Source organism: Lepidochelys kempii, chromosome 10 (assembly GCF_965140285.1).
Source record: "Lepidochelys kempii isolate rLepKem1 chromosome 10, rLepKem1.hap1, whole genome shotgun sequence".
Taxonomy (NCBI): Eukaryota; Metazoa; Chordata; order Testudines; family Cheloniidae; genus Lepidochelys; species Lepidochelys kempii.
The window spans coordinates 79,219,269-79,240,178 of NC_136389.1; the positions used below are offsets into that span (position 1 = coordinate 79,219,269).

General features: G+C 42.3%; 1 protein-coding gene across 9 annotated transcripts in view; it reads right to left on the reverse strand.

Annotated features, from left to right (window-relative positions):
• DENND4A (DENN domain containing 4A) overlaps positions 1–20,910 on the reverse strand; it is a 114,630-nt gene that overhangs the window by 87,663 nt on the left and 6,057 nt on the right. For 2 of the 9 annotated variants that reach the window (XM_073304349.2, XM_073304351.2), the window contains exon 1: positions 11,569–11,785. The exons of 3 other annotated variants lie outside the window; for them this stretch is intronic. Coding sequence is in view for 2 of the 6 variants with exons in the window: in XM_073304347.2 (XP_073160448.1) it covers positions 188–243 (56 nt within the window). In the remaining 4 variants the exon portion in view is untranslated. Of the gene's footprint in view, positions 1–187; positions 6,843–11,568; positions 11,786–14,621; positions 14,712–20,910 lie in introns of those variants that run through there. 4 more of the 9 variants (XM_073304347.2, XM_073304354.1, XM_073304350.2 and 1 more) reach the window with 4 other exon arrangements.

A 20,910-nucleotide genomic window follows, 5' to 3' on the forward strand; every position in this document is an offset into this window, starting at 1 on the left:
TGGAAAACTGCATGCATCCGATGAAGTGAGCTGTAGCTCACGAAAGCTTATGCTCAAATAAATTTGTTAGTCTCTAAGGTGCCCCAAGTCCTCCTTTGCTTTTCACTGCTATTGTTATCCATGCCTGGTGTATTCAAGCTTGCTTGAGTAGGCTAGCCCAGGCACAATTTCTGCTGTGTAGACATACCCATAATTTGATTTCACTTCTTTCACCGTCTTCTGATATCCCAAATGCTCTTTCATTCTATTCGGTGATTTTCTCCTTCCTCTGTAAAGTGTTTCTTTGCACTTATTTTAAAAAGAAAGTGCTTGTTTTGGGCTTGGGTTAATATTCTTTCGAGTGAGAGCAGAAAACTGTAGGAAGAAACTTGTGTATGTTTCAACTCAATCTTTCCATTAAGGAGTAAGGTTTGCCCTGCCTAAGGAATGAGTAAAGAATTCTGCCTCCAGACATGAAGTTTTCAGGACACTTGCAAAGAACAGCAACTACACAAAGCTTCCAGACCACTACTTCACCTGTGGGAAACAAGGCTCAGCGCACTGCCCCCAACATCCCCAAAGGAATTTTCATAAGTAACACTAACATGCAGCTAGCGTAAGCTAATGCCCACGTAGTTAGCATTATCTTTTACTTCATTTCACTCCACCTTGCCTGGCAGGGCACTGACCCCAGGGTATATCTACAAAAGCCTCCTTCGCAGGACTGAGGGAAGGACAAGCATGCAAAGCAGCCGCTCTAATATTCTGCACGGAGATGCACTTGATCCAGGTCACCTCTGCATCCAGTAGCAGAGGGCCAATAAGAGCTCAATTATGTGCATCAAGTCACCCACTCTGAGGCATGTGGGGTACTGAACAGTTAAAATGCAATTTAAACAGATGGATATTTAAAAGATAAACAAATGTGGCTTAATTATAAAACAGAGCATGGAGTACCACATGGGGCCAATGGTAATCAAGATGCATTTTAGAATGAATGTACGCACACTAAATGTAACTACAGGCAGTTTTGGTAACTGCAAATGACCAACTATATGCGTAACTGCTCATTTGTGCTGTTTCTGCAACTGCATGAGCAATCACAATAAACATGCAGGTTACAGCCAGATTCTCAGATCTCATTATGCCCCACGTCAATTAAAAATGGGAAGGGAGGTGATGTAAGTGTCCAATAAGATGAGAGAAACCATACTTTAGGGAATAATTAAGTAAAAGCTTTATCATCTGCAGACCTTAGGTGCAATGGCAGCAGCCTTAAGAAATGGGGGGTGTCAGAGTGCAAACAGCCTCCTGGAGCTTTGATATGTTGGATGGGTCAAACCCCTACCTTTCCCATTGAAGGCTCTGAAAATCAGCAGGGACAGCTTAAAATTAAAAACTTTAAGCAGCCCGCAGTGTACAGAAGCCAGGGTAATATGATCACTACAAATGAAACCAGAGAGATGTGCTGCTGTGTCCTATACATAAGAACGGCCATACCGGGTCAGACTAAAGGTCCAACTAGCCCAGTATTCGGTCTTCAGACAGTGGCCAATGCCAGGTGCTTCAGGGGGAAAGAACAGAACAGTTAATCATCAATCATCCCAGTTTCTGTCAAAACAGCGGCTAGGACACCATCCCTTCCCATCCTAGCTAACAGCCACTGATGGACCTATCCTCCATGAATTTACCTAGTTCTTTTTTGAACCCTGTTAAAGTCTTGGCCTTCACAACACCCTCTGGCAAGGAGTTCCACAGGTTGACTGTGCACTGTGTGAAGAAATACTTGCTTTTGTTTGTTTTAAACCTGCTACCTATTAATTTCATTTGGTGACTCCTAATTCTTGGGTTAAAAGAAGGAGTAAATAACACTTCCTTATTTACTTTCTCCACATCTGTCATGATTTTATACACCTATCATATTCCCCGCCTTAGTCATCTCTTTTCCAAGCTGAAAAGTTCCAGTCTTATTAATCTCTCCTCATATAAAAGCTGTTCCATACTCCTAATCATTTTTGTGGCCCTTTACTTAACCTTTTCCAATTCCTATATATCTTTTTTGAGATGGGGCGACCACACCTGCATGCAGTATTCAAGATGTGGGCATATCATGGATTTATATAGAGGCAATATGATATTTTCTCTTATTATCTATCCCTTTCTTAATGATACCCAACATTTTGTTCGCTTTTTTGACAGCTGCGGCACACTGAGTGGATGTTTTCAGAGAACTATCCACAATGACTCCACGATCTCTCTCTTTAGTAGTAACCACTAATTTAGACCCCATCATTTTATATGTATAGTTGGAATTATGTTTTCCAATGTGCATTACTTTGCATTTAACGACACTGCATTTCATCTGCCATTTTGTTGCCCAGTCACCCAGTTTTGCAAGATCCCTTTATAACTCTTTGCAGTCTGCTTTGGACTTAACTATCTTGAGTAGTTTGGTATCACCTGCAAATTTTGCCACCTCACTGTTCACCCCTTTTTCCAGATCATTTATAAATATGTTGAATAGTACTGGTCCCAGTACAGACCCTTGGGGGACACCACTATTTACCTTTCTCCATTCTGAGAACAGATCATTTATTCCTACCCTTTGTTTCCTATTTTTTAACAGTTACTGATCCATGAGAGGACCTTCCCTCTTTTTCCATGACAGCTAGTTGCAAATAGCCAAATATGTCTGCTGAAGGCCAGCTCTGAGGAAGTTATACATACAACTCTTCGCAGTCTGCTTTGAACTTAACTATCTTGAGTAGGTGGCTTTTACCTATCAGATAGGCTAACAATGAATTCACATTGCCATCCTTCACCACCCCAATGCCTTATTTTCACCCCTATGCACCAGATGGCTTGTCCCTGACTTCCTTATGTACCTAACACCCTTTCACTATGCACTGTCCACATTTGCTTTTTTCTTAAAATTTCCTACAGTTGGACTACATTGCTGCAGCTCCACAAGTGGTAGCAATAGGGAGAAGTACCAACACAGACAGAGCTCAGATGGCCACTGTTTGTTTTTAAACCACTATACTGTATAGGTCTCCTCTGAGCAGGTGTCCAGCCTACACTAAGCTCCCTCCTCCCTAATGCTGAACTGGAGGTGGAGCTGCAGGAAATTTTAAGAAATACGTTAGTATACAAAGAGCCAGTGAGTACACTGACAAGCCTGTGTGTCAAGTTGTGTGCAGCTCTGTAGGACATTTCTGCACCCCAGCAGAGTACATAACAGTCCAGGCTGTGGGAATGTGTGAAAGGTGGCCTGCATGCTTGAATGTCACATAAAATGAGTTCAGATCCAACCTCGACTTAATCCAAACCAAAGTTCAGAGGTAAAGCTGGTTAACATTTTTCAAATGAAACTTTGTTAAAAAAATTTAAAGAAGGGAAGAAAAGCACTGTACTTTTTGGTTTTCCTTTTAGTCCCTTTTTCAGGGGCAAAATGGACAAAAGAGAAAAGGAAAGTGTGAGGAAGAGGGGGGAACCCCATACCCCAAGTTTTCAAAACTAAGAACTCAATTTTTTTCAATGTTCTAATCCTGTAAAACAGATTTTGCGGGGGAGGGGGTGCAAAAAGACTGAAAATGTCTGCCATTTTCCACTCAGCTCTATCGGGAGGTGCATGTGAGGGTTGAAATACAAAGTCTGTTTTGGCCAATCTCTTATTTTCAGTTTAGCAGCTCAGTTACAGGCAAAAATTTGCATGTGTTTTTTATCTTCTGTATTTTTCAATGCACACTGCCCGGAACTTAAATTCACCCGACACCTTCGAGCCAGAAGCAGAAGTAAACATATACAACAAGGAAAATATACGCAATGTCCAGAGTCAAAGCTGTAGTGGAAAACGCACCCTCCAAACACTTAATGAATGTGAACACACTTCCTAAAATTTAACTAAGTACCCCTTCATCATTCTCCATCTTTGGCCAAGAATAGTGATCTTCTGAGTGTGTTCTTTAAAAGTGATCCAACGGTAGGAAATTGGTGAAAAATCAAAAGGAAACAGTCCTTCTGTAAGGGCTTCCTTCCCTGGCCTGAGTAAGAGCTCAGCATGCAGTCTGACTACAGGATTGCACACTAATTTAGCAGAACACTTTGTTTCTACATATAGGTTTGGTTAGCATGACTGTAGTAGGGATCTAATTACTTTTGCACTTGCAGTATTTGAAAAGTGGTTGTTGTTCCCCCCCAGCCTTAAGTTTATACAATTATACAGTAAAAGCTGCCTACTTATGTAAACTGACACAGCTCAGAATCTGATCCAGTCACACAACTGTGATTTCAGAATAATTCCATTGGAAGCAATGAGCTCATTCTGAACTTACAGAAGCATAACCAAGATCAGAATCTGACCCAACAGTCATCTTCTGCTTATTTGTATAAGTTTGTTTCAGCAAAAGGGGGTTTCCCTCTGACTTTTTTTTTTATTTACATACAAATTAATCTAATTTCATACCTTACACTTATTGCTGGGCTATTTCTAGCAGCGCTGTGACATGGGCAGTGTAGACATGCTTTATCACCAGGGGAGAGCGCTCCTTGGCAACAAAAAAAAACCCACCCATCCACTGAATGCATCCGATGAAGTGAGCTGTAGCTCACGAAAGCTTATGCTCAAATAAATTTGTTAGTCTCTAAGGTGCCACAAGTACTCCTTTTCTGTTTACAACAGCAAAGAATCAGAACAGAAAACTTGGAGGAAAAGTTGGATAAGGATAGACATAAACTTGCCCATTGTTACAGCTGTATCCTGTTCATTTTCCTCGCACACTCCATTCTCACCTCATTAGTACTAACTCCCTTTCCCCCTCTCCTTCGCCTACCCTTGGCTTCATGCTCTTTAGCTCCTCCCTTAACTCTCAACCCCATGCTGGAAAGGACACCTCCCTTCTTTCAAAAAGCAGCCTTCCTTTCATCTGAAAAAGAATCCCTTTTCTGAACCCTGCCATTGAGCTCCATCCTCCTAACCATTTCTGCACCCCATTGTATATGAATTATGTAGAGTATTACTTATGTCTGAGCAACGTGTATGCAGGCCCCGGACATTGTATTATGAGACACTTATCACTTCCATAAAATATAGCTTGTGGTGGGCTGGTATGGGAAATATTGAACCAAAAAACACCTTCTCTCCCCAAAAAGAGTAGAGAGGCAAATGTATTCTCTATGTAACAATTTGTGGTAAAATGTGTTTAAAATATTAGGGCCATTCTTCACCTCCAGGAAGAGAGCAAATTCTGGACCCAGATAGAAAAATGTTTTCACCAAGAGTCAGAAAAACAAATAATAGTTACAAGGAGTCTGGAAAGGTAAATCACCTACTAAATAATGGGACAGTGACTGGTATTATTTATTGCAAGTACATCTTGGGTTGGGGTAGAAAATGAGCTATTAAAGAGGGCAGAATCAGTTTTGGGAAGTAAGGTGTAAAACATCACATTTGAAATCATATTAGTTAGGGCAAGTACCTTGATATGTAGATGAGGGTGGGTTTCTTTTAAAGATTACCATTAGGCCTCACTCCACCCTATACCCAACCTTTTGCTTTTGTCACATGAATTATTATCAATCATGTTTATTACAATAGTGCCTCAGGACCAACCAGAAATGCCCCCCCCGACTGTATTAGTAATCTGCTTTGTTCTATTTATTACCCCTTTTACCACTTAAAATCTGCCTTTTATAGCTAATAAAATTTGTTTTGTTTATTATTAAACCCAGTTTCTGTAATTTCTAACGGGGCGGGTGGGGGGGGGGAGACAAGAAGTGTGCATAGCTCTCTCCACATTGAGGGAGAGGGTGAATTTCAGAATATATCTTTGGGTCTGTATTCCAAGGGAGGTGGACATCCGAGTGCTGGAGGAAGTCTCTTAAGCTGAGTTTTCCCAAAGCTGATCGCAGCTGGGTGTGGCCCTGCCTGAGTGTATTAGAGGAGGTTTTAAGAGCCTGGCTCAGCAAGACAGGTTAAAGGGGGCCCATGCTGGCAGAACAGGTAGACTCAGTGGTATCTCAGCACACCAGGTGGCTTCCCAAGGGGTCCAACCTGTCACATATATCTTACTCAAATCCCTCTTAAAATCTACTTCTTCCATCAGGCAGAAAACTGTGCATTAATATCACTATTGCTAATAGTAAGTGGCACCATAGGACAGAGAAAAGAAACTCATTTCAATCCACTATCCTGTATTGTCATCTTTATAGGTGTGGTGTTAATTTTAAGGGTGGGCACTTGTAGGGTACACGCATTTAAGTTAACAGGATTTGTCTGACCACACTATTTTAGAATTCTTTTTACAAAATTAGTTGTTACATTTCCTTAATATTGTTTTACTAAAAACATGCATCAGTAAACAACTACACATTGTCATTCCAAAAGTTTGTTAAAACTTGTTATAGAAATCCTAGGAAAAGCTATGTACTGTTAGAAACTCAGAGTTTATTCCATCCTGACATGAAACTACTGAAAGTATTATAGCTTCACTTAGGCACCTCTCGCACCCACAAAGCTGGACAATCTCCAGTGCAGCAATATATTTTGGGCTCAATTTGAGGGGTATGTAACAAGAGAAAAAGATCAGAGAAAGGCAATGCCCATTTACTTAAAGAGAAGCACCTACTTCAACTGAATGTCAAAAGGAGCACTCATGCTAATCCCTCCTGTTGAAAGGCTGTGGAGCATTTACATCCACCCAATAGGGAAATGAGCTGGAGTTGCAGAAACCAAAAAAACTCTTTCCATAATGAATGGATGAGGAATCCTAAAGATCACATCAGGGTCAACAGCAACCACACTTATGGCAAAAGGCAGCTATCATTAATAAAGTGAAAGTTGTTTTTTAAAGGCAAGCCCTAACAGCACTCCTGAAAAAGGACAGGTGGGATATATCTGAATTTAAGGGCAAGCCTACACTGCAAAATTAAGTCGACTTAAGTTACACCAACGTACAGCCACCACAGTAATTAAATTGCTTTTGCATGTCCAACTTTGCTTCTGGCGTTGGCAGTGCGCACCCTCACCAGGAGCACCTGAACAGATTTAACTGTCAGTATGGTTCATTGTGGAATGGCTTCTGAAAGGCAGCAAACACTTGATGTAAGCAACACAGTGTCTACACTCACACTGTGTCGACCTAATTACACTGACCTAAGCATTACATCTCTCTCAGCAGTGGTGTTATTAAGTCGGTGTAGTGGGAAGTTACGTTGGTTGGAACTACATTTTACTGTAGACGCTTAGAGACTTAGGTTGACATAATCTGCCTAATGTTGACCTAACTCTGTAGTGCAGACCAGGCCAAAATTCAGAGGTATTTGACACATTTACTAGACACCTGGGCCCAGATTTTCAGGAATGTTCAGCTCACATTTAATTATCTAAATGAACCAGCTGTTTTTGAGAGAGAATATAATTTAGGATTTTGTTTGTAAATGAATTAAGGAGCAAGCAAGTTGCAATCAGGTTCCCTGAAAGGTGTGTCCTTAAGATAGCGCAGACAAGGCTTTAGACTCTGGAGATCTTTGACAGGGTGGCACAGAGAAGTTTGCACTGCTGGTGCTGCAGCTGCTCTATGGATAACTAAAACTGTAGACTCCAATACTGTGATAAATTACAATCAATGCCTTAAGTGCACACTTTGAAAAGTGCTGAGAGAAGTAAAGCATATGAAAATATTGTGTTCTATTAAGAAATCTCAACGCATTTTTCAAACATTAATAAAACTTCACAACACCCCTGTAAAGCAGATATTATCCCCAATATTACATATAGGGAAAAAATGAAAGGAGCTGAAGTGCTGTTGTCTAAAGCCACCCAGAAAGACTATGGCAGAGTTGGGAGGGAAGGGGGGAAAATAATACCTATGGCTTAGTCCTTTGCTTTATACCAAAGCATCATCCTTTTCTATGCCAGCATAACCTAATCTTTCTTCAGAAATGTTACCTCTCCCTATTGGCTTATAAATCAGCATTGAGGTAAACAGACTGTGGTTTTAGTAGACTTTTTGACAGAAATTGTGACATTTTCCATGTTGAGATACCAAGTCTTCTCATCATAATCAGTTATTTTTAAAACTGGCAATCCTAATTATTTTAAGGAATAGAAAGTATTTTATTTGAGCACCACCACTTATTCAAAATCCTGGTTTCTTAGAAAAACCAAGTGGATCATAACAAGTCATGCAACTTTTAAAGACTGAAATAATTTGCAAAAATAGGGTATCTGGACAATTCTTCTGAAATTTTCCTTTCTTGAAGAAATTTATCAATTTTCCTACCCTCCCAAAATACATCAGAACAGATATCTAAAAATCCATGTTCACAGGGCAGTAGAAGTTATTCTACTTAAATGCCCTCCTATGTCAAACAGGAAGATATTAGGAAACTACTATTTTGCTACTGGGAGCTAATCCATTGTATCTGAACACATATTACATCATATTTTTCTTTTTTATTAGACCTGACTTAAGTTGTGCAATCTGTTTTAACCTCCAACTTTTCAAAAGCATGCTGCCACTGTGCTTATAAATATGTTCACAGCAGAGTGAATAAGTGGGCATCTAACAAAACAGAAGATTTTCTGTACGTATTAGTTTCACTAGTTAGCAGAAGTCCTTTCAGAATCTTTCTACTTTGTGAAGCATACCAATGTAACTTTCTCCGTGGATTACATTGGCTTCTGTAGCTACTGTTTTATGAAGTATTACAACTTGTTCTGACTTGCAAAAGAAGTTCCAATTCTCAACAAATATATGTAAAGGGAATGGAAGAGGAGAGATTTTCTACATTTTCAGTATAATATTTGTTATAACGTCAGATTTCAATTTTAGAAACCTATTAATCCAATTACAATTATTCAAATTAACCACATAACATTCAGACTAGAAAATGTGCATATAGATGAATCAGTCAGATAAACTATCTCACCCTGCAGCACAAATGCATGCTATGGTAAAGAAATTGTTTAATGTATTTAATTGTGGTAGCTCATGTCAAAATGGTGGTGGCCACAGTTTGCAGTGGAAAAGTGATGTAGGACGAAAGCATTTAGAACTTTCCCTGGTGTACCTTTAATATATTCACCACAGTAACAACAAGAATGAACTGGGGCCCCTATCCTCTCCAGAAAAAGAAAGAATGGTAGGCGAGACATGTGTGTTTGCTGCCTAGTAATTATTTTAGAACAGAAAAATTGTCCCCCAGTGCCCAATGCTATCACTAGGTCAGCTACACCAGTGGGAGCCCTAGTGTAGACAAGGCTCTGTCAATTGTGACAAGAATAAAAGTGTCAAAAGCTAAGTCTACTCAGATATAGAATTTATATCTATTACCTTCACACAGACAGAAATTGCCCCAGAGATGTTTATATAATCACAAATTGAAGAGCAAGTAGTCTGCAAGAATGTTGAAGTGTGGTTGATACTACAAAAGTAACCCAAGAACTCCAGCATATGAATCTTCTTAATATAGAAGTATTTACCAACAAATAATTGTTACTTTTGAATTAATACTGAACAAGAAAACCACAAATTGTTCTGGTCCTATAGTAAGCCAGAAAACCTTGTCCACACTAGTTTCCAGTAAGTGGATACTGTCGTAACCTGATTAGACTCCTTTAGATAAAATTTGCTCCAAAGGGAGTGGAAGCTCCTCAGCACCTTTGCAGAAGATTCCTCACATCAGTGGGCTCTTAAATTTCACACTACACTATTAAATTAATGATTAAAAGATGTGCATAGTAAAAACTCTAATAATCGGAAACCATGCAAAGGCTGTAGGTTGGATTATCCTATTTTGCCCTTCGTATCTCTTTGCAGACTATGTGATTCTTTGCATGAACTGGACACAAAAGCTTTAAGGCTCTGTTTCCTATAAATAAATAGGAAGTCAATGCCAGGAATCATAAACAGCCCAATGAAACCTGAATGTGTTTAGAGGGACTAAGCAAGGAAACAGTTCAGTTTTCACATTTATTTTACAATAAGACTATACTGAATGCATCCGATGAAGTGAGCTGTAGCTCACAAAAGCTTATGCTCAAATAAATTTGTTAGTCTCTAAGGTGCCACAAGTACTCCTTTTCTTTTTACTCCCTATTAGTTGACTGATTTTCAGCTGCATGACTCTGAACACATATAGGTTAAAAGATTGTTGCAAGGCTGGACTGCACATCCAATACACAAACCAAAGTTCACTCATGTACTTCCCAACCCCTTTCTTGGCTAGACTGATTCAAATAGTTTCCCTAAACCAGAGTACCTAATAGCAATGATTAAACACAGAAATATTTAATAGTTCAAAAAGTGAAAGATTGTACATTTTATTTTTGACAGAAAACTCTGGCTGAGCAACAGTTCAAGAAGAAATTGTAAAATGAAGTAAAAAGCTGTCCAAAACATTACTCTTCTAGTCAGTTTAATGTAAACATTAAACGTCAGAACTAACTGCCAAGTCTACATCTCCTAATTTCCTTTTTAAACAGACACATATTGGGGTGCTGAGACCCAGTGCATACTTTAAACAGAATTTGAGATTAGCCCTGGCTCAAAGCCATCAAAATAACTAACAATCCATTAAACATTTTTAGCATGTGGCCCACTGAGTCTATAGTAAATTCTGACTTACCACAGTACAAAAAATCTCAGGGCTCTAGAGACTTTTTTTTACTATGACATTGGATGTGTTGCACTAATCCAGCAAAACTGCTATGTAACCAAGGGGGAATCATTGGGGGGAGGGGGGAATATTATATATCTATGTTTGTAATCCCCATTAGCTATCTACTAAAGTGAATGGGAATTTACAGATGCAGTGAACAAAAATCTCAACCCATTTCTTCCTCTGCAGCTGCCCAACGCCAGGTCTGCTGGTCCTGCCCTGCGTTTGTAACATGGCAGGTCAGCAGAAGCTCAGACTCAACCTGCACACGCGACCTCCAGCAGCAGGGGATCACGGCCCCTGCGTCTGTCTACACAGCTGCGTTACACCAGGGCCATTTTAACGCCCGTTAGGGAAGTCACACGCCGGTCCCCATCAGACGGCGCTGCGGCCGCGCAGCCCGACACCCCCTCACCCCCCAGCTCCCCGGGGCGCAGCAGCCCGAGCCGCCCAGCCCACGTTTGCACCATCTGGCCGGGAATGGCCCGGAGACCAGGAATACCGAAGGAACGCCTTGCTGGGTGCACCAAATCGGCCGCAGCTAACGGAGCGGCACCACTTCCCTTCGGTCGGGCGCGGGATACACACAGACGCCTCCAAGCCACCCCCCCCCGTTCACGCCTGGGAACCCCCCGGACCGCAGCGGCGGCGGGATCTAGGGCACCCCCCGTCGATAGCCCTAACGCCAGGGAGGGGGCCGGACATACTCGCGTATCGCCGCCTGCCCTAGGGCTGCAGCCCAGTCATGCCGCCCAGGGTGGCCCCCTCCCCGTCGCCACGCCGGCTCCCTCGGGGGCTGCTGCCCGCCCCACCGACACGGCCCCCGCTGCCCCGGCCCTGGGATAGCGCCCCACGGTGGCGGAGACGACCCCCCCCCCCGACGGTGACAGCTCCGCACGTTACCCCCGCCGGCGCGGCGCGGCTCACCTCAGGCCGGCGCTGCGCTCCCTCCTCCTCCCCCCGCCCTGCGCGACGGAGAGAGCGAGCGCGTCGCGAGCCAGTCCCGGCGCCCTTAGCTCATCCTAACGGGAGCCCGAGCCGCCGTCTCGCCCGCCCGCCCGCGCGCGTGGGTGTCTCAGGCGGGATCCCCCTTCCCCTCAGCACCGCCTCCTGCCGCCGCCATCTTGCCTGGCTGGAGGGAGGGGGGCGGCCTCCTTGAGGGGAGCCAGACCGGAGCTCACGCGGGGCCCGCCGGCTGTCGCTGGAGGGCTGCCCTCGGCTCCCCTCCCCGCCGCACGGGGCGAGAGCCAGGTTCAAAGGAGGGAAGCAGCGCCCCAAACCTTCCCTCGCCCCGCGAGGAGTGGCCCCTTCCCCCCCCCCACTTCCAGGGCAAGCTGTGCCCCCTGCCGCTCCCCACGGCCTGGGGCCCCCCATCCACATAAGGACACATCTTCTAGCGCAGGGGTAGGCAGACCGCAGGGGCTCAGAGAACCAACTTAAGGATCAACAGTACCCAGAAGAGCTACAGTCCTGTGAATTCACACTAAATGAAACACTAGTACTATAGACTCAGATTTAAACACCATGACAGGGGAACTATTTAGTTTGTATATCCATGTATATTACACTTACAATAATACTTGGCCAGTCAACTGTATCAACTACAATTGGTTAGTAACACAATAAAACATCCTGAGTGCTAATAATTAAGTCAGGCTGTTTTAATATCATATTTTGCAAAGAACAGGAGACCATAAAGCCAAAGTTCTCAAACTAGGGGGTCATGAGGTTATTATGGGGGGGGGGTCACAAGCGGTCAGCCTCCATCCCTAACCCTGTTTTGCCTCCAGCATTTATAATGGTGTTAAATATATAAAAAAGTGTTTTTAATTTATAAGGAGGGGTCACACTCAGAGGCTTGCTATATGAAAGGGGTCACCAGTACAAAAGTTTGAGAATCACTGCCTTAAAGAGCTACTTGCAGCTCAGGTACCTCAAAGTCTGAGTATCAGTGGCCTAGCTGATGCAGTGAGAGCCCCTGCCCTGTTACCAGGCCACTTCAGAGAAGTTTGGGGCTCATCAGTTGTAAAGTCAAGTCTATAGCTATATATAGTTCTCTATATACTGCCCTGCTCCTTGAAGAGTCTACGCCCACTTTGTCTGTGCTCTGTGGAAAATACTGGCTAGTTTTTACACATTTCTGGGTTTAAGAGTGCATGGGGCAGGGACCAGGAGAAGGTGATAAGAATCAATCTTAAATTCGCCTGAGACTTACTTCACCTTTAAAAGCATCCCACCCTTTCCTCATCATTCCACTATCTGCATCATTAGATTAGTAGAACCTTCCTACAGCTGAACACATCAACAATAAAAGCAGAGGCTTCTGGTACCACAGACCAGATATTAATGGCTCAGGGACAAGTAACCTCCCCTCTGTCCCAGCTCACTTACAAGAGAGGTCAGGACAATTATACCCTGAAATTTCACCCCAGAAAGACACTTTATGTACAGATTTCAGAGTAGCAGCCGTGTTAGTCTGTATTCGCAAAAAGAAAAGGAGTACTTGTGGCACCTTAGAGACTAACAAATTTATTTGAGCATAAGCTTTCGTGAGCTAGAGCTCGCTTCGTCGGATGCATTCAGTGGATGCATCCGATGAAGTGAGCTGTAGCTCACGAAAGCTTATGCTCAAATAAATTTGTTAGTCTCTAAGGTGCCACAAGTACTCCCTTTCTTTTTATGTAGACAACTAGAATTCTACTAGTGCTGTAGAGTCAAATGGGTTTGAGGAAGCTTTCACATAGTAGTCATGAATGCTATAGTAAGACAAGATGCTTTTCCCATTGCCCTACCTCTATTTATAGTCCTTGAATATAGAAGGTAGAGAAAGTTTCTTCATAGAAGCATACCTCACTCAACTTCAACACAAATTTCCCAATTCCTGCCCACGGTATCAGGGACCCCAACAGAACTAGTAGTAGTTCTTCTGGTTAGTCCCCAATGGAATTGCAAATGCTTTCTCAACAAAATTGCAGCAAGGCCTGGGGCAGAAAAACAAAACAAAACAGTCTCTCCCGTGTGGGAACAGAGGTCTTCAGGATCAAGTGATTCGGATAGATAGCTACACAGCTGACTATACTACTGAAGTTTTACATATGTTCTCTCCAACACAAAGATCTAAGCCTCTGAACAACACAAATGTTGTATATGAGTCTTCATTGTCCAACCAGTTTCTTTCACCAAGCCCCTTCCAAGTCAACAGACTTGCAACTATACTTTAAGAAAAATACATGACAACATTTAAAATATGACTTATTGATCATTTCCCTGAATCCTATTTCTAAGGCCCCACATAGACAGCTGCTTCTTTCTTGTAAGAGATCTAATAAGATCGTCTCTAGCCCCAGAAGTGTTTATTGTGGCTTCTGAACTGTAGCACCTTTGAGACTAACAAATTTATTTGAGCATGAGCTTTCGTGAGCTACAGCTCACTTCATTGGATGGATACCGTGGAAAATACAGTGGGGAGATTTATATACATAGAGCATGAAACAATGGGTGTTACCATACACACTGTAATGAGAGTGATCACTTAAGGTGAGCTATTACCAGCAGGAGAGCGGGGGGAGCTGTAGCTCACAAAAGCTTATGCTCAAATAAATTTGTTAGTCGCTAAGGTGCCACAAGTCCTCCTTTTCTTTTTGTGAATACAGACTAACACGGCTGCTACTCTGAAACCTACTATATGGTGAAACCAATCCGCACCTAATCAGGTGTCAGCTTTCTTCAATACACATGAACAAGCAGCCAGAGAACCAGTCTTTGCAGTCTTAACAGCCCACATAGATTGTTATATCAAAAGTATAAAAGAATAGACACTGACATTGTTCAATTCTAAAGAGTGTAATAAATCCTTGTTTTGAGCAAGGAATACAAAACACCAGCTACCTGCACAGCCTCACCATAAAGACCTTTTAGGGCCTCTTCTAGACACAATGATCCAGGCCTATGGAGTCAATGGAAGTTAGGAGCCTACATACCTCTGAGGATCTGGGCCAATGGGACAAACTAAGACATCTATATCTAAAGCCCCTTGTAGTTTGCTGCAAACTGGATGAACGTTCTGCAGCAAGGTCCTCAGACTCTGTAGTGCTCTGGTGAAAATTCTTCAAAATTCTGTAGTGGATTAAGATATATTTTAATAATAGAAATGTTTATTTAATTAAATATGGACATGAATAACACAATGTATGCAGTTACCTATGTTACTTATTTTGATAATACATTGACTATTTTATGCTATCTGTACACGCTGAGTTTTCAATGTAGTGTCATCTTCAGGTTTCAGTTAACACCTGATTGGGATTAATGGAGCAGTTCACACCTCTCAGAGCTATTTTTTCAGGCTTTCTGCATTCATGCAGACCATCTCTGCATTGATTCACATCTGGATCACCTCTTTGAGGTTGTCTGCACAACCACTAGTAGAAATTTATATTTGTAATGAAAGCTGAGATTCTGAAGACAATTCTTTAGCAAGGGGAAGATTCTATGGGTAATTTTGTTGTCCCTAGTCTCTGTCTGCCAGAAGCTGGGAATGGGCAACAGAGGATGGATCACTTGATGATTATCTGCTCTGTTCATTCCCTCTGGGGCACATGGCATTGGCCACTGTCAGAAGACAAGATATTGGGCTAGATTGGTCTGACCCAGTATGTCCATTCTTATGTTCTTATACATCTTGGAGCCCCCGCTAAGTGGAGCAGGACCCCATTGTGCAAGGCAGCATACAAATACAGTGTACACTGATCACTCCACTCAGCTCCAACCTGCTCTCTGACTTTGACCCACCTGCCACACCCAAATAAATTGGTTAGTCTCTAAGGTGCCACTAGTACTCCTTTTCTTTTTGCGAATACAGACTAACACGGCTGCTACTCTGAAACTCACTTCTTAGTCAGTCAGTCAGGGTACCCTCAGATCTGCCCAAGCTCTTTGCTACAACAATTTAGTCTTTTACTCATATAGTCCTAGGTACTCAGAATATTCTCCCTCCCTCTGAGCCATCAAGTCATCTCTCCCACCTTAAAACTAGCCTTAAAAACTTTTCTGTTTGGCTTGTCATTGACTTTCTCTACAAAGCCTTGTGTAATGCCACATGTGAAGACAATGAGTATAATACTGTATTTGTAACAATGATAATCAGAACCAGTGAGCAGAGTTACTGTACTGGCAGAGACATATTTACTGTGTACATGGCTCTTGTAGGCTCATTACACAGAAGTGATTTGTTAGTCAGTTGTGCAAAGCCCTTCCCTTCAGCAGAACATTAGAGAACTCTAGGGAAAACTCCTGGAATTTCCTTTAGCCAGATCTTGCCCCCACATGAAATCTGATGCAAAGTTCATTGAGTCATTAGGTCCCTTACCACTTATTCCAGTGAGTTTTGGACTATGTTCTTACTGTGCATAGTAAGTAAATTGGGCAGTCAACAATCGCCACATACTGTAAGTGGGCTGGCAACATGAGTGCCTAAAGTGGTAATATTTAGTCCTGCCATGAATGCAGGGGACTTCACTAGATGACCTCTTGAGGTCTCTTCCAGTCCTACAATTGTATGATTCTGCAGCCTCTGCATTTCAGATTCTGAAATATTGGGTGGTGCCTCATCAGTCATATTTAGAGTTCTCAACAGGGTAGCCAGGGAATTTCTATGAGCCAGCAGCCACAGAACCATTTCTTGTCCATGCTACAAACCAAAATTTCTAACTTGTGGTTTTAAAGTCATTTTCAGAGCATGGACTTTATTTTAAGTGAATTTTACACATGGGTGAACTGCAGCGAGACAGAGGCTAAGTGGCAGATGGTCAGTGGAAGAGCCAAGAATACAACCGAGAATTCACGAGTGCCAGTATCCTGCTTTAAAAATCTTTATCCCAGTGTTGTGAGGCTTAACTACTTAATCTTTGTGATGGGTTTAAAAGGTGCTAAGAATGCACATTATTATTATTACTACTATTACTTCCTTATAGAAATTGTTTTTTTAACTCGCATGGCTACTTCAGTTTTTTTAACCAGGAACTTCGGGGCCTTATTCTGGTTACACTCACACCGGTTTTACTCCTGTGGAATTCAACTGGTTCTGGTATATATACTCCTGATATACATGGATGTGAAAGGAGAATCAGGTTCCAATATGTTGAAACAAACAAACAAACAAACAAAACCTGACAGAACTTCTTTTTAAAAGGTGTGATATATCCATAACCTTGGAAAAAATAACTATAAAGATAATGATAATGGATAATTATAAAACTTGTAACTGACAAAACAACATTCTGCATTTCAGATGATAAATTACCGTACTCTTGCCAGTAATCCACTTGCAATACAATAATGTATCTCCATCTTGAGGGTTATGCAATGAAATGAAGGTTTTGGCAAACTATATTCATACTGAAAGTTGGGCAGCAATTTCATGAAGAATTTTTAAAAAATAAGCCTGTTTGAAAATTTGGCATTGAACCCCTTTGACTTTCCCTGCTTGGAATGATTAAACTTTAGCAGGGGGTACAAAATAAAGTATTTAAACGTTATGATGTGGCAGTAGACTGGTGCAATCACCCTTCCCTTGGTTGCTCCCAATGCAGTCTTTCTGAAAGGCTTTTAAACTGCAGGGACACTCACTACCTATAAATGATAAAAGAGGCTATAGTATAGACTATTGTGCATGCAAAAAAAAAAAAAAAAAAAGATTTCGAACACTTCTCCAGATCTGGAAAGTGCTACGGCAGCTAAAAATGTGAAGAAATTAAGCAAACACAGGGTCTGATCCAAAAGCCACTGCAGTCAATGGAAAGTCTCCCACTGATTTCAATAGGCTTTGGATCATAGCCATGCGGTTAAGACCATTTATGACATGAACCAGTTGATTCACAAAAGCAAAAATTTCTGCCTTCAGTGACACTTCTCTTGCCCCTGATTGCTGTGCAATTTGCATAAAGGTAAAGGTGCAGAATATTGCCCCAGATGAGCAAGGGTGACACTCACCCTACTGCATAGGGATGTTGTGTGCTAAAATAATGAGAACCAGCAGCTGAACCAACACTCTGGTCATCCAATTAGTCCCACCCCCATGCATCCCAAGAGGGCCTGACTGAGGGAAGGAGTGGCTAATTACTAGATCAGCCTGAGCTAGGGGGACGTAAGGAGATAATTAGCCCATTAACTAGATGAGTAGAAAAGGAACACAGGAAGGATGAACACAGGAGAGTAGGGAGCGAATAGTTAGTTAGGAGAGATCTTTGAATGGAGGGATTTCTTCCCCTCTGGTACAAGGGGATGATAATTATATGTCACTGTAAATAGCCTTGTTGCATTGGACTGTAAAAGGGCGGTGGCTGATATAACACAAATAAGGTACACAGCAATCATAACAAAGTGGAGGTGTCGGAGCCATTTGTGCAGGAAGACAGGAGTGGAGGACTATGCCCTGTCACTAGAGAATACAAGGCCTGCTCCACCATTTAGTTTGTCAGGGTTTGGCCCTCCAGTCACTGAACTCCGTGGTTGTGTTTGCTTGAGTAAAATGAGCAGATGTGTCCCCTTGTGAAAAGATTGCCTCAGCAAGGCTTTCTGTGGCGTACTGATGCAGGACTTCAGCCAGTAAAGGAGGCCACAGACTCAGACATGCAGAAGGACTGGGAAACACAAACAACAAGAAAAATTTCTCTAAAGTGACCTAAATTTCTCTGTCTTTTCTATAAACACAAGTCTGATAAAAACTCACTCTTGTTTCATTGTACAGTGAGGGTTTATTTCCTCAGACCTTTAGAGCAAGAGTCAGGAAATTATTCTCCACTGTTAAAACTATTTGCAAGCTACTCCAGCTTTACAGCATTCTCCATGCAAATGTCAGGGGGTCCAAACATACTGGCAGGATGTCTACACTAACGGAGAGAAACAGGGGCCAGTTTTGCTATTGTGCTTGGCTTTGTGACTATGACTAGGACATTGGGCTAATGTGACACTGAGCAAACTGGATGCCATACATCTCCACTTCTTCTTGCTGTTGGCTTATTGTTGCTAAGCACCGGTGTGGCGCCTCCTGCTGGCTGCCCTGGGAATTAGCTTGCTTCCAGCTTAGAGCGCTCTCTGCTGGCCAGCGGCTCATCTGCCTCAGGCCCCCATGTCCCTCCCAGACCCCCGTGCTCCTTACCCTGGAGTTCTGCCCCAACACGACTCCCACTCTTTGGCTCTCTTGTCTCAGGGGAACCCCCAACCCTCTAAGCCCACCTCATCTCAATGGCTACTGCCAGTCATTCTATCCCCTGTTCACCAGGGCAGACTGCAGTGTAATGATCACTCATCATTGGCAAGGGGGGGGGGGGGGTTGGACCTGCTGCCTTTCCTTGCAGCCCAGTACCTCTCCAGGCCTTCCTGTCAGGCCACAGCCTGGGAGGTCACCAGGCCTAAGCTCCTCAGCTCAGCTCAGCTCAGCTCAGCTCGCCCCTGCCCCTGCTCTGTCTACAGTACCCTTTGCTCCTTCAGGCAGCTAGGTCCATCTCTCTCCAAAGCTAGAGAGAGACTGACCCAGCTCCTGGCTCACAGCCCTTTTATAGGGCCCAGCCGGGCCCTGATTGGCTTCCTCCCAGCCTTTTCTTATTGGCTCTCAGCCCCAGGTCTCTCCAAGGGCTGGCTTTTAATCCTTTCTGAGTTGGAGCGGGGTGACCACCCAGCTACACTTATAAATACCTTCACCTGGACCATACTAATGGCATACCCCCTTCAGTGTCAAGTGACAGGGGAAGACCTTCCACTAGAATAAAGCAGCCTGCATCCACACCATCTCTGCTGTGCTCCTGTCAACTCACACAAGAAAGGCCAAGTCAGTATTGAGGTGGAAAACCATTCAGGACTGTGTGCTCTGGGAAGGCATGTAGGTGATTAATCAGGTGGCATTCTTTCCTCTGAGTCAGTAGAGAACCTCCTTTCCAGAATGGTGCTAGGAGATATTGTGCTGGAGATACCATCCTTTAGAGGAGATATAAAACAAGGGTTATGAGCACCTTTGCTCACTAAAGATCTCATGCTTTTACTTCTTGGAAGAATGAGTCCTCACTCCAGAATCATGGCCAGATCCCAGTTCACGTAATTACAGTCTATATCTAAACTTTCCATGCAATTTCCATTGGTTAAGATAGTCATTTTCCATCCTAAACTTTTGTGCAGTGTTAGATTGAAATACTTTCCTCATGGATTGTATTTTCTAAATGGACAACCTATCTAATTCTCAATTACTGAGGGACAATCTCCACTCATTGTTATATTTTGCTTTCCACAACCAAATCTCTGTACAACTTTTCATGAGTGATATATCCGAGTATTCAGATTCTAATATCTAAACTGTATTGTTAAATCTATTCACCTAAATTTGGGTTATTGCTGATTATGTACTCTGTGTATCATATGACTTAAAAACTAACTTTATATTTGTGGATAATCCAAGCACTATACCCAGATGTACAGACATCTTTTCCCAACCTATGTCTTATATAATTTTTTTAACATTAGCTTTAATAAAATTTTTAAATAGCATCTGCATTCCAGAGAATACTCTATATCACAGTGGGTTAACTGAACTATATGTCACTTACCTACTTCTTAAAGATTTTATAAGGCTTAATTAATTAGTGTTTGTAGAACATGTTGAAATCCCCAGAAGAAAGCCGCTATAGAAATATCATTATTAATTTACAATCTCCTGTTTATGAATAATAGGCTAATATCTTGGCAGACATGGGGAAAAGCGAGATGTAAAACTAGTTTTAAGATTGCTCAGCTAAAAACATTCTGAGAACCAGGTTTCCATTTACTACTACCGCTATGTGGTATGTTATGATAGTAACCTCCTGTTGTTCTGCTTTGATCGATGAACTTAAAGAACATATTTTCTTTAATCCATAAAACAGTCTCCACCACATGTATGGCATGTTAAAATAATACAGGACTCAAAATCAACTAATTAAATCAACTCCAAGACATGCCACATCATGACCTGTCTCTAATTTATTAATTATTCAGAGTATAAAGCACCTCATTTCTGTATATCTGGGGGGGGGGCTATAACCTGACAATTATAAACTCAGGACACCTAAAAATCAGACTGAGAGCTGTTACCATACAACCAGAGATCTTTTGCTGCGTTTTGATGTGAGACCCAATAAGAAGCCTTTTATTTTCTTCCAAACAAGCTTGAACAGGACACCTCATTGGAAACACAAAGAGCACTCCATCCAAATTACATCACTGAGCATAACAATTATTTTG